The sequence below is a fragment of the Geotrypetes seraphini genome, chromosome 6 (assembly GCF_902459505.1).
Source record: "Geotrypetes seraphini chromosome 6, aGeoSer1.1, whole genome shotgun sequence".
Classification (NCBI taxonomy): Eukaryota; Metazoa; Chordata; class Amphibia; order Gymnophiona; family Dermophiidae; genus Geotrypetes; species Geotrypetes seraphini.
In genome coordinates, this window is record NC_047089.1 from 69,182,478 (window position 1) to 69,195,213 (window position 12,736).

General features: G+C 39.3%; 1 protein-coding gene across 1 annotated transcript in view; it reads left to right on the forward strand.

Moving 5' to 3' along the window:
* The window catches only part of VWA8 (von Willebrand factor A domain containing 8), a 428,432-nt gene that overhangs the window by 146,974 nt on the left and 268,722 nt on the right, over positions 1–12,736 (forward strand). The window contains exon 21 of the mRNA XM_033948297.1: positions 2,714–2,790. Coding sequence (XP_033804188.1) covers positions 2,714–2,790 — 77 coding nt within the window. The remainder of the gene's footprint in view (positions 1–2,713; positions 2,791–12,736) is intronic.

Here is a 12,736-nt window from a genome sequence, read left to right on the forward strand (position 1 = left end):
TGTACAGAGTTGTAAAATAAAAGATAAAAGGGAAGAAGAGCAAGATTTTATAGCTATGGGGGGGGGGGCAATGCTCACAATATATGATGAAGTGGAGAATGGAACATTATCTTCCTTTAGCTGTATATTCTATTGAATATGCATAGCATGTTCCCATGGAGTTAATGCAGAGAAAAAACATTTAGGGCCAGATTCTATCAATGGTGCCTAAGTGCACCTACATTGTAGGCACTTCTTGGCACAGTTATCAGTCAACCGCTAAGCGCCATTGATAGAATCCCACCTGTCGACGCCTAGGCATCCTTAGGTGCCTTTATATTAGGCCTAATTTACTGATGCCTAAGTCAACCATGCCTATTCTCCACCCCCTAACCACGCCTACTTTTCAGGGCGCCTCCATTTAGGCATTGTTAGGTATCCTAAGAGTTCGGCGTCAAAATCTTAATTGTTAATAAGATTTTTTTTTTTTTTGACTGGCTGAAAAACAACGCAGTCAATTATCATGCATATTAAGCCAATTAAAAAAAGGCACGTGGATGTCAAAGTTAGGTGTCGCTAGGCGGCTGAGATTAGGGTGCTTAGTAGCACCTAGCATAGGTGTCCTTTATAGAGTTTGGCCCTTACTGCATTGCAATGGCACAGATGTGCTTAATGTCTCCTATTAAAGTGTGTTGCATATCTGTGTTATCTGAAGTGGTAACAGGGTGCAGTAGATCAGAGGTTCTCAATACGCAGTATACGTACCACAGGGAGCTGACATCAGAGGGAAGGCTTCCGGTTCAGCCATGTGCAGGAAGAAGGAGGCCCAACTGGAGGGAGGGAGGGAGCAAGTGCATTGGGACAAGTAAGGGAGAGAGGGGACATGAATGTGGGACAAAGGAAAGAAGGAGGGAGGAAGGAGTTTGTTGGGACATGAACTTGGGACAAAGGCTATAAGGAAGGAGGGAGGGAGCACAAACTCGTGACACAAAAAGGAGGAAGGGAGCATGTTTGGACACAGAAGAAAGGGAGGGGCATGAACTTAGAACACAAAAAGGAGGGAGAAAGGGGGCATGAACTTGGGACATAGGAGGGAGGGAAAGAGATGCTGGGAATAGAAAAGGAGAATTGTTGGGCATGAGTGTCTGAGTGAGAGGGAAAGAGAAGATGCACCTGGGGAAAGGAAGAAAGAGAAGAATTGTGGGGCATAGGGAGAGAGGAATGAGGTAGAGATGCATGGGGAAGAGAAGGATGAGAAGGGAAAATGTTGGATATGGTGGTGGAGAAGGAACAGTGGGACAGATTGAAAGGGATGCAAGAGGGAGGAATGTTGGATAGGGAGATGGAAGGGATGGAGGGAGAGATGAGGCATGATGATGGAGAGGGGTGATAGAAGGAAAAATGTTGGGCATGGGACTGGTGGACAGGGGCAAAAGATGCTGCACATAGTCCAGGGGATGAGAGAAGGAAAAATGTTGGATGTGGCAGTAGAGGGGTGGGAGGGATGCACCCTGGGTCCCTTCCTCTTTCTCCACTCCCTTTGCAGCAAGGGAGAGAATGAGAGAAAGATAAATGGTGGACAGTGAAAGAGATAGGGAGACATGTACATGGGGGTGGAGGAGAAAAGAAGGGGTGAGGGAGTGCAGGAGTCGGGAGGGGGCAAAGAGTTTGATGTGTGTGTATGAGAGAGCGAGAGAAAGCCGGGTGGCCTCTGTGTGTAGAGAGAGAGAGAGAGAGAGAGAGAGAGAGAATGAGAGAAGGGCAGGTGGAATGTTGTTATATAAGAGAACTTGCCTATAGTAATCAAACAGATTTCATGTTTCATTTTCCCAGAGAAAAGATGAAACTGCATTGGTTACTAATAGCAACTTTGTGAAGATCTTTCTTTTCTTATAAATAAGCCCCTTCTAAGTGTCATTGTTGATTTTCACTCAGTTAGTAAGAATGACACACCACCTGTCAAGGGGCCAGTTTAAATGACAATTAAATATAACAGATCATGCCAAGTGTGTCTTGTTATGTATGCTGCCTAGTTAGTTACTGTATTTGTTATAAATGTTGCCTAGCTAGTTAGTATTTAACAATAACAGAGCTCCATTTCGGAGGCAGCAAACCTCCTTCCTCAAGAGCAACAGCACTGAACTTCTCAGAAATTGAAAGGGGAAGCACGGGAACACAGGAAGCTATGATTTCAGAGGAAAGAGAGGAGAGAGCTGCTAGTCTGTGGGAAGGGGGGAAAGGAAGTAGAGAGATTCTGGGCTCGATGGAACTTGGTTTGACTCAGCCTGGCTTTTCTCACATTCAGATGCTTTATAAAATTCTTACAAAAAAGTCAAACACCCAGCTCATGAATCTCATTTGTGTGTATTGAATTAGCACATCTTTTATTCAGAGCTTACATGTGCAAAAAGTGGCATAAAAACCCAGCAGAGCCTTTGTACAAGATTTAGATCTGGCTTCTTAAACTGAAAGAATTTTGTGCAGCACCTCTTGTTCATATGTATGCATGAAATATAGAAGCTCTTATTGTATCCAAAACATGTAGCTAATTTTTTCCAAGGCTACATAGGAGAATATGCTGGAGACAAAAATTTGATATGACCTACTGTAAGTCTGGAGTGAAATTTGTTACCAAGAACAGCTATGCTTGACCGAAAGTAAGAAATCTTCTAAAAATAAGGTGATATTTTAGTTGTATGAATATATATATATATATATATTTTTTTACTTCCAGGGTGTGGGCAAGAATAAGATAGTTGACCATTTCCTTCATCTTTTAAACAGACCCAGAGAATATTTACAGCTGCACAGGTAAGAACGTGTAACTTTTACATTACATTTAAAGCAGTTTCCTTGCCTTATAAGGTTTAATTTTTATTGACATACTAAGTTGGAATTATATTAACTTTGAGTATTGGAAGTCAGTGGAGGATCTCTAAATTTAAATGGAGCACTTAAAATAATACATTTTATGAATTCAAAAAAACCCCTCTTTTTGGCACAATGCAAGCACACTATGGTGAGCGTTAACAGTAAATTTGAGAGACTGAGATCATATTGCACATACCCTGGTTTAGGAGCAAAGTTCATTACTATCATGCTATGCACAAAATTGGAGAAGGACATCAGGTTTAGGAAGATCGAAGAAACCAGGCGAAGAGGGTGACCTGCAATCAGATGGCTGGACACACACAAAATCAATTTCTTTTTGGATCTATAATTCATCAAGTTGTTAGGACTCGAACGTGAGTCGATGGCAGCTAACATGCACAAAACTAACCTATTGGAGACATTGCCCATGAAGGCAAATAGCATTTATGCTGCTCTTGACAAGGCTTAATTTATTGTAATGCTTTTCTGTCATCAGAAACATCAGAAACATTCAGCTTGTACATCATCCAGCCATTTGATCAGTGTGTTAAGGGGCTGGAGGAGTTGCCATACAGCAAAAGATTAGGGAAACTCGGCCTCTTCTCCCTCGAACAGAGGAGATTGAGAGGGGACATGATTGAAACATTCAAGGTACTGAAGGGAATAGACTTGGTGGAAAAGGACAGGTTGTTCACTCTCTCCAAGGTAGGGAGAACGAGAGAGCACTCTCTAAAATTGAAAGGGGATAGATTCCGTACGAACGTAAGGAAGTTCTTCTTCACCCAGACAGTGGTGGAAAACTATCATAGGAGAAAACACCCTCCAGGGATTCAAGACCAAGTTAGATAAGTTCCTGCTGAACCAGAACGTACGCAGGTAGGGCTAGCCTCAGGGCGCTGGTCTTTGACCAGAGGGCCGCCGCATGAGCGGACTGCTGGGCACAATGGACCACTGGTCTGACCTAGCAGTGGCAATTCTTATGTTCTTATATGTTTCCCTATAATGAAAAAATTGCATTGACTTCCTGTAGAGCATTGCCTGCAATTTAAGACTGCCAGCCTAGTTTATAAATTCATGCATAATTTGGGCAACAGGTATTTGAAGGATTAGCTGACTTTTTACATTCTCAACAGTATGCCAAATTGTTCTTAGCCATCATTACTTTTCAAGCTGTCTAAAACAAATGCTAACTTAAGCAGCACTAATAAGCAAGTGGAACCAGCTACTATTTGAAACTTCTGCTGCCACTAGTTTTTTTTGCATTTTTGAAAGGTTGTCAAAGGCTTTAAATGGAGAAGTAGCCTAATGATTAATTTAGTGGCCTGAGAATCCGGGGAGCTGGGTTCGATTCCCACTGCAGCTCCTTGTGACTCTGGACAAGCCACTTAACCCTCCATTGCCCCAGGGACTAAGTAAGTACAGTCAAACCTTGGATAGTGAGTAGCGTGGTTTACGAGTGTTTTGCAAGATGAGCAAAACATTTTCTTAAATTTTAACTCGATAAATGAGCATTGTCTTTCAGTATGAGCACATATACCTACATCATGTCATATACGTACAATATATGCACGTCGCATCACTGATCATGTCTGAATGTAATACATGCACCCGCAGTTCAAGTGCACACAACATACGCACATCTCACACTGAGTGCGGCTGAACGTAATAAAAGCATCACACCCAATTCACCCGCCATATAGTGACTGTTCGAAACGAGTGAGATCTTGCAATACAAGTATGTACAGTACTGTATTTTCTATTAAAGTTTTTGGGATGTGGAACGAATTGTCCAAGTTTCCATTATTTCCTCGCTTTGATATACTAGTGCTTTGGATTACGAGCATGCTTCTGGAACGAATTATGCTCGCAAACCAAGGTACCTGTATATAATATATAAACTGATTTGACTGCAACCACAGAAATGCGGTATATCAAATCCTATCCGCTTTATTAATATTATGTTTGTCAAGGTTTATTCCTTTCTGTTATTATCAAACCACTTGTTTCCTTATTTAATGTAATTGATTTTATGAGTACTTGATTATTGGATTGTATGTGTTTTACTTCTTTATTATGCATTTGTATTTTTATTTTCAGTATTATGATATGTTATATTGCTTTTGCCTATTCGGGGTATTAAAATTGATGGATAAAGATGAAATAAGGTAAAGGTTATTTTCTCAGTTGAGAAAAGGCTAGTATTAAGGAAGACAGCAGCATTACAACACTGCTCTTTGAAGGAGAGTCAAGGGAAGCCAGAAACTGAGTGAAGACCTATAAAAATCTTCACTCACAGTAACACTTTCTAAGTGCACTTCCTAGAATCCCAGGCAACCCTGGCACCAGGGTGGCCTCTATCTGAAAATAAATTCACTAAGCAAATCATATTTGACAGAAGAATAGAGCCCTTCACAATCTGTCCCTCTGTAAATGGCTTCATTATTTCTTTTGTACTTGTCTTAAGATCTCCAATGCTATTAGGATAAAGGGGATGGAACTTGATATACCGGTTTTTCTGTGTGATTATAATCAAAGTAGTTTATTTAATTCAGGTACTTATTGATGACTACAGCTTTATTATTAGTTGATTTGTTGATGCAGTCTGTCTGTATTATGTACTGGATGTCATGATTGTTGTTGTTCTGTGGATATCGATTGTCATCAATAAAAATAGTTTGAAAGTAAGACAGGTACTTATTTTGTACCTGCAGCAATGTAGTGTTAAGTGGCTTACCCAGAGTCATAAGGAGCTGCAGTGGGAATTGATTTCACAATCTCAGGATACTGCGGCAGCTGCTCTAACCACTAGGTCACTCCTCCACTCCATTATTATATTAGATCAATTAATAAGTCCAATGATCATCATTTGATTTCTTGCTATTGATTTCAGGAACACTGTTCCCACTAATGGGCACTGCTACTGACTTTGCAACTTACTTTTCCTCCAAATTCTCATCTTTACAATTGACCTTCTTTGCTAGGTCCTTGAACTTAGCTATGCTTCCTCTACTTCAAGATTCCCCAACCAGCTAATCTTGATACCATTTCCCTTCTCTCTCTATGTTCTTCTTGGTCTTGATTTAATCTCCTCCTTTTGACCACTTCACCAAACTTATTTCCTCTTCTAGGCAAATCACTTACCTCCGTGATCCAATCAATCCCTTCCCCTTGACTGAAATCGCTGCACATAACCTACTTCCTTTGTCTCAATCCATGATGAATAAGTTAGTCCACTGGCTCTGTTTCTTCTACCTAGAAGACGACAGTTATTTGTCCCGTTCATCAAAAGCCTAATCTTCATAAGTTTACAACTTTTCAACTATAGACCTATTTACCTTACATATCTTTCTAAACTAATCTCTCAGCTGTTCCTTCATATAAAAGCTTCCTATATACTGCATCCATGTTAGTTCAGATTCAGACCAGGCCACAGCCCAGAAACCATAATCATGTACACTGATAAAAGTCCTTTACTCTGCTTTAGATAATGATGTGGCCTTCATGGTTTCTCTTGACTTAACTGTGGCTTTTACCCTAATAGACCTGAACCCGTTACTGTCCAGAATTTTAACCAGCGACATCACCAAAATGGTCTTTCAGTGATTCAAAGTTGTTTTATTTTTCCATATCACTGCCTTTCACTAATTATGTTCCACTTTGCTTCCCTGTGGTGTCCTCCAGGGCTCTGTTTTGGCTTTCTTTCTTTGTAGCATCTTCCATAGTCACCCTTCCCACTGAATTCAGAATTCCTCAGTTTCTATTTATTTTTATGCTGATGACATATTCCTAGTCTCATACCCATATCCCAGACATCTCTGCACTCCAATCTTCCCTTGACTCTGTTGATACCTGGTTACACTCCTATCCATATTTTTGAAGGATTGAGAAGGATGTAATAACTGGGTGGCCCTTGTATCTATTCCCCCCCACACACACACTCTACAAGGCATCCTGTTAGCCTTAGTTGATTCATAATATTTAAAAAATAAAAGCTCTTGCCAAGCATTCAACCCCCCACCCCAAGATCTGCATGACCAGCACTCCAATCTCCCATCCCCACCAGCGATTGGCTGGTCCGGAACTTCCTCTCCAATGTCAGAATTAACATTGGGTGGGGGGAGGCTTGTGCAGTTGCTGCACACACCTGGCCTGTTGCTGCATTAGGGAAGCAGGGAGAAATTGGCAATGGTGGCTTGGAGAAATCGGCGGCAGTTGCTGGGGGGGCAGGGAGGGAGAGAGAGAGAGAGAAAGAAAGGGGGAGGGGCAGGAACAGAGGAAGAAAAAGTTGGACTCATGGAGGGAAAGAAAGAGAGATGTTGGTTAGGGAATGGAATGAGGTCTAGAAGAGAGGAAGCATGCAGGAGACAGAAAGAAGGGAAGAAATATTGGATGCACAGTTAGAAGGAAGTTCAACCAGAGACTCATGAAATCACCAGACAACAAAGGTAGGAAAAATGATTTTATTTTCAATTTAGTGATCAAAATTAAGAGAATGACACGGAGACAAAATTCATCACCGTTCCCGTCCCCGCGGATAACCGCGGGAAACCATCTTCATGTCATTCTTTAAGGAGAGAGGGAAGAATCAGAGTATGAATGGCCACAATCACTGACCCGCAAGCTTTGCTTTCAAGAATGCTGGTTTAGAAGGACTGAGGTTGAAATAGACACTAGAAAATGACATGGGATTATTTCCCGCGGTTATCCACGGGGACGGGGACGGTGATGAATTTTGTCACCGTGTCATTCTCTAATCAAAATGTGTCAGTTTTGAGAATTTATATCTGCTGTTTATATTTTTGCACTATATTTGCCTATTTTTATATAGTTGTTACTGAGGTGATATTTTAAAGTCATCTGTCTTGACCTCTTTGGGAAAAAAATCAAATATAAATGATAATTAACATTTTCTGTGCATTTACAGTGCTTTGTGTTTTTTACATTTTTATTGTTGGGAGATCATTTTGACTTGGTCATTTTAAAAGTAGCTTTCAAGCCAAAAAAGTGTGGGCACCCTTGGTCTAACATTTGCTTCTCTTCACTTTCTCTAGTGATGCTGAAATTAGTAATCCAGAGTGGGCTGTTATCTGATTTTCTCTTACAGGTGGGCCTTTGATTCCCTGCTCTTTATCAAACAATAGCAGTTAGCTAGGCAGTGCCACAGGACTTATTGGAGACCGCCAGAGAATATACTATACATGCACTCTGTCCATGGTCCTGTAGCAAGCCTGTCTTCTCTGCTTTATACAGGATGGAGTCACTCCACAGCTGTTAGCAGCCTACAGTTCCAATAAAATGTTACATCAGTTTTCAGTAATAAATATTCTGTAAATTGCAAAATGATTTTTCTTGCAATATAGCTAGTCTTTGTTATCAAAGTCCTAGCAAGTTAGTTAGGAAAATTAAGGTACCCAGAATGCAAGTCACTTTTTAAAATGAAAAATAACCTTTAAATATTAGAATTGCTGTTAATCTCAAAACAGTACAAATTGGGTCAGGAGTGCCCTTTTTTTCTTTCTTTTTAAACAAACTACTTAGAAAAGAACAATATTTAGAAGCAAATGCTTTTGATTGTTTGCTGCTGGATTGCTGTTTTGCACTACAGATAATAAACAAGTCAGTGACTCAGCAGCTCTAGCTGAAAATATTGTCCTTACTGTATAGGTTCTATATACACAATAAGAAATTCATTTAAAAAAATTGCAAAACAGAATTAATATTTATGTTATACAACAAGAATATTTTTTTGCTGTTTGGTTCCCAGAAGTATGGAAGGACATAACAAAACAACACAGCAAGATACCATATCCATAAAATAGACTCTAGTTAACAACTGGTTAGAGTTTCAGGTTTCATTCTGTAATCTGCTACTTTATAAATAACTATGCAAACAAACATATCATAACTAGAAACCAGAGTTTCCAAGTTTATTCAACATTTGATATACTGCATTGGCAAAAACATCTGTGTGGTTTACATATAATAGAAGTTTAAAATTAAATAAATTAAACAAAATAAAAAAAATAGAACTACACAATTGATAGTAAAGGAAAGGAAAGGAAAATGGTTTAAAACTGATTATGTGCTCCTGATTTCAGATTGACCCTCACAAGGCCTGCACTGATCAAGATTATTAGTCTGTCAGCCAAATGCATCCATAGACAAAAATGAGATTGTAGGGGTAATTTTATGAAAGCTTTCTCAATGTGTAAAACCAGTTTTACATGTGAAAAAGGCCTTTTGTTTTTAATGCAGTTGTAACCTGCACAGGCATCTTACAAACTTGGGGGGGTTTCAAACATCTGCTACTCTGTATATCCTAAGGGTTCAATGCAGTCTCAAGGCAAATTTCCAGTTCATACACAGTCCCCAGCTTTCGTGTCCACTATCTCCATTATCTCTGTGAAAAAATATTTTCTGAGGTTACTTCTGAGTCTTTCCCCTTTCAGCTTCATCCCATGCCTCTTCATTCCAGAGTTTCCTTTCAATTGAAGGAAACGTGCCTCGTCTGTGTGTATGCCATATAGGTATTTAAATGTCCCTATCATATCTCTCCTCTCCCGCGTTCCTGCAAAATATATATATTGAGATCCTGAAGTCTGTCCTCATACATTTTATGACAAAGACCACTGATCATTTTAGTAGCCGTGTTCTTGACCGACTTCATCCAGTTTATATCTTTTTGAAGGTGTGGTCTCCAGAATTGTACACAATATTCTAAATGAGGTCTCACCAGAGTCTTACACAGGGGCATCATTATGTCCATTTTTCCACTGGCTGTTCCTCTCCCTATGCACCCAAGCCACCTTCTAGCTTTCACCATTGCCTTTTCTCCCTTTTTATGTTCATGTTAAGACCGTCACATATTATCATATTCAAACCCCGCTTCTTTTTTTGTGCACAACGTTCTTCACCCCCTAAACTGTAACATACTGTTCCCTCATGTTTTTGCAGCCCAATTGCATGAACCTGCATTTTTTTTTTTTATGTTCAATAATTTTTATTGATTTTTGTTACAAAATAATATAAACAGAAAAATAAGGAGTATCAACAGGATAATTATGAAACAAGTGTCCAATGTCCGTGGTTTAAAAACATGGGTAAGAGACAGAGTAAAGGAACATATTATCCTATACATTAGGTAAGCATTCATTTAAATCATTAGAAAATAAAGATATATCAAAGATAATTGCACATAATAATATTTAAAGTTTCAAAAAGAGACCTTTTCAAACAGAAACATGCAAAGATGTCAAGTTGCCATTATCAGTACTATTGTGAAATAATGACTGTATCATCCTCTGAGCGATACTTGAGAACAGTATTGAAGTATAGGGTCCCATATATAGTGAAATCGTTGTAGAGATCCCACCTTCTGAGCATAAATAGATTCATATTTAACTATAATGTTCAGTTGAGACCACCACTCTGCATGGGATACATCAGATAAGGTTTTCCATTTGGTAAATAAAGTCTTAAGTGCTATTAAAAGCAGAGCTCGTAATGCCAAACTTGAAGGGTCATTGGGTGAGTATCGAGCAGATGTAGTGCCAGTAATAAGTAGGGCATAAGAAAAGTTATCCTGAATATTAAGCATCTTAGAAATGTCTGCCCATACCAATTTCCAAAAAGTGTGTATCATAGGACATTCAAACACCATATGTTTTAACGTACCCTCATGCAATTTACAAGACCAGCACAACTTAGATAGTGAGGTATCCATTTTGGCCACTCTGCAAGGAGTCCAATATGCTCTATGTAGTAAAAAGTATGCCGATTGACGTATGGAAGCAGAATGCAGTACTTTTCCTGCAGAGAGCCAGATATTCGACCATTCATTGTCCGTCAAAGTAATAAGTAGTTCCGTGTGCCAGCTATTTGTAGTAGAGGTGAGAGGTGAGTCTATAAGCGTTCGAATCGATTTGTACCACCTAGAAGCCTCTTTTCCTGAAGCTGCTATAGTAGTACAAGTCGTCATGTAAGTAGGTAGGGCGGTATCATAAGTTGTGATGGAAAATATCTTTTTGATGCAATGAGTCAATTGTAACCAGCGAAAGAACTGAGATGGTGGTAAATTATGTGTTCTATATATGGTTTCAAATGAGAACCAATTCTTTCCATCATAAATGTGTGATATGCTCCACAAACCATGGGTCTGCCATATTCTCCATGAAATTGTTTTATTTTGAATTTTGATATTAGGATTATTCCAAAGAGGTGCCGAGAAAGACTTACTCCATTTGTTTTCCGTATGTGTGTCATAGTATCTAATTGCTGATAATGTAGAGTGAATCACTGGATGTCTTTCTAATAACGTGAGACCTTGCATGGCAGGGGCATATTTCAGAAGTAGCGGTTCATATGGTATTTCTAAATGAACCCACAAGGGGGAGTCAACTGTTAAAGGGAGTTCCATCCATCTTTTACTTTGTCTCAAAATAAAAGCTAGATGATATTCATAAATACTAGGGAAGTTGACTCCTCCTTGTTGTTTAGTACATTTGAGTTTACGTATACTGATCCTTGGAGTCTTGTCATTCCACAAAAAAGATATTAACAAGTTCTCTAATTTCTTATAATTTTGGATCGGCATTAGACAAGGTAACATGGATAGAGTGTAGTTAACAATTGGAATGAGCATCATCTTTAAGGTGTCTAAACGACCCCACCAAGTTAGTTTTAAAGGTGACCATCGAGAAATGAGCGTCTTTAGTTTAGATAATAGATATTCCATGTTATATGTTAAAGTGTCTTCTATAGTGGGTCCAAACAGGACACCCAAATATTTGAGTTTTTGAGGGGTCCATACAAATCCATAGTTAACAATTTCATTTTTAGCATCGGGACAGTTAATCGGCATAATTTCTGTCTTAGTTTGATTAAGTTTATATCCAGAGATAGTTGAGTATATTGTAATCAGTGCTAAAATAGACGGAACCGATGAAGGAGAAGTATATAATAGGACATCATTCGCATAAGCTGATACCTTAACATGTGCCGTAGGTGTAACAAGGCCCCTAATACTAGGATTAGAGCGAATCGCTATTAAAAATGGTTCCAATGCAATATTAAATAATAATGGCGATAGTGGGCAGCCCTGCCTGGTTCCCCTAGTCGGATGAAATGGGGCAGAATAAAGATCATTGATATATAATTTGGTGGTAGGTGCCGAATATAGGATTTGAACTAGAGAGAGGAAATAAGGTGGGAATCCAAACCATTTTAAAACCTGAAAAATGTAATTCCATTCTACACGGTCAAACGCTTTTTCAGCGTCCAACCCCATAAGAATCAATGGGTCAGAAATTTCTCCAGCTAAGTGCAGGACGTCAGTTAATAGTCTAGTGTTATCACTAGAGAGGCGTCCAGGTAAAAATCCAGTTTGATCGGGTGATATAATGGCCTGTATGCTAGGAATGAGTTTGTTTGCTATAATTTTAGCAAAAATTTTTGCGTCAGTGTTGATCAAGGACAGCGGTCTGTAGTTTGCTACCAAATTAGGGGATTTGCCCGGTTTGGGAAGTACTATAATGGTCGCCTCTGTAAAAGAGCCTGAGACTTTTCCCGACTGGATGATTGAAGTGAAAAAAGAATGGATGGAATCAATCAGTTGTGGGAGGAATATCTTATAAAATTCTGCTGTTAGTCCATCTGGACCAGGAGCTTTGCATTTAGCCAATTGCGAGACAGCCAGCTCTATATCTGCTCTAGTTATGGGAGAGGAAAGGGCATTTTGATTCGATGATGGAATCTGTGTATGGGGAATAGAGTCTAAGAATTTGTTTATACTAGGTAGGTCACATGCTTCCGTGGTATATAGAGAAGAGTAGAAGTTATGAAAGCACGATAGAATATCTTCAGATTTAGTCATATTATGATTATTATC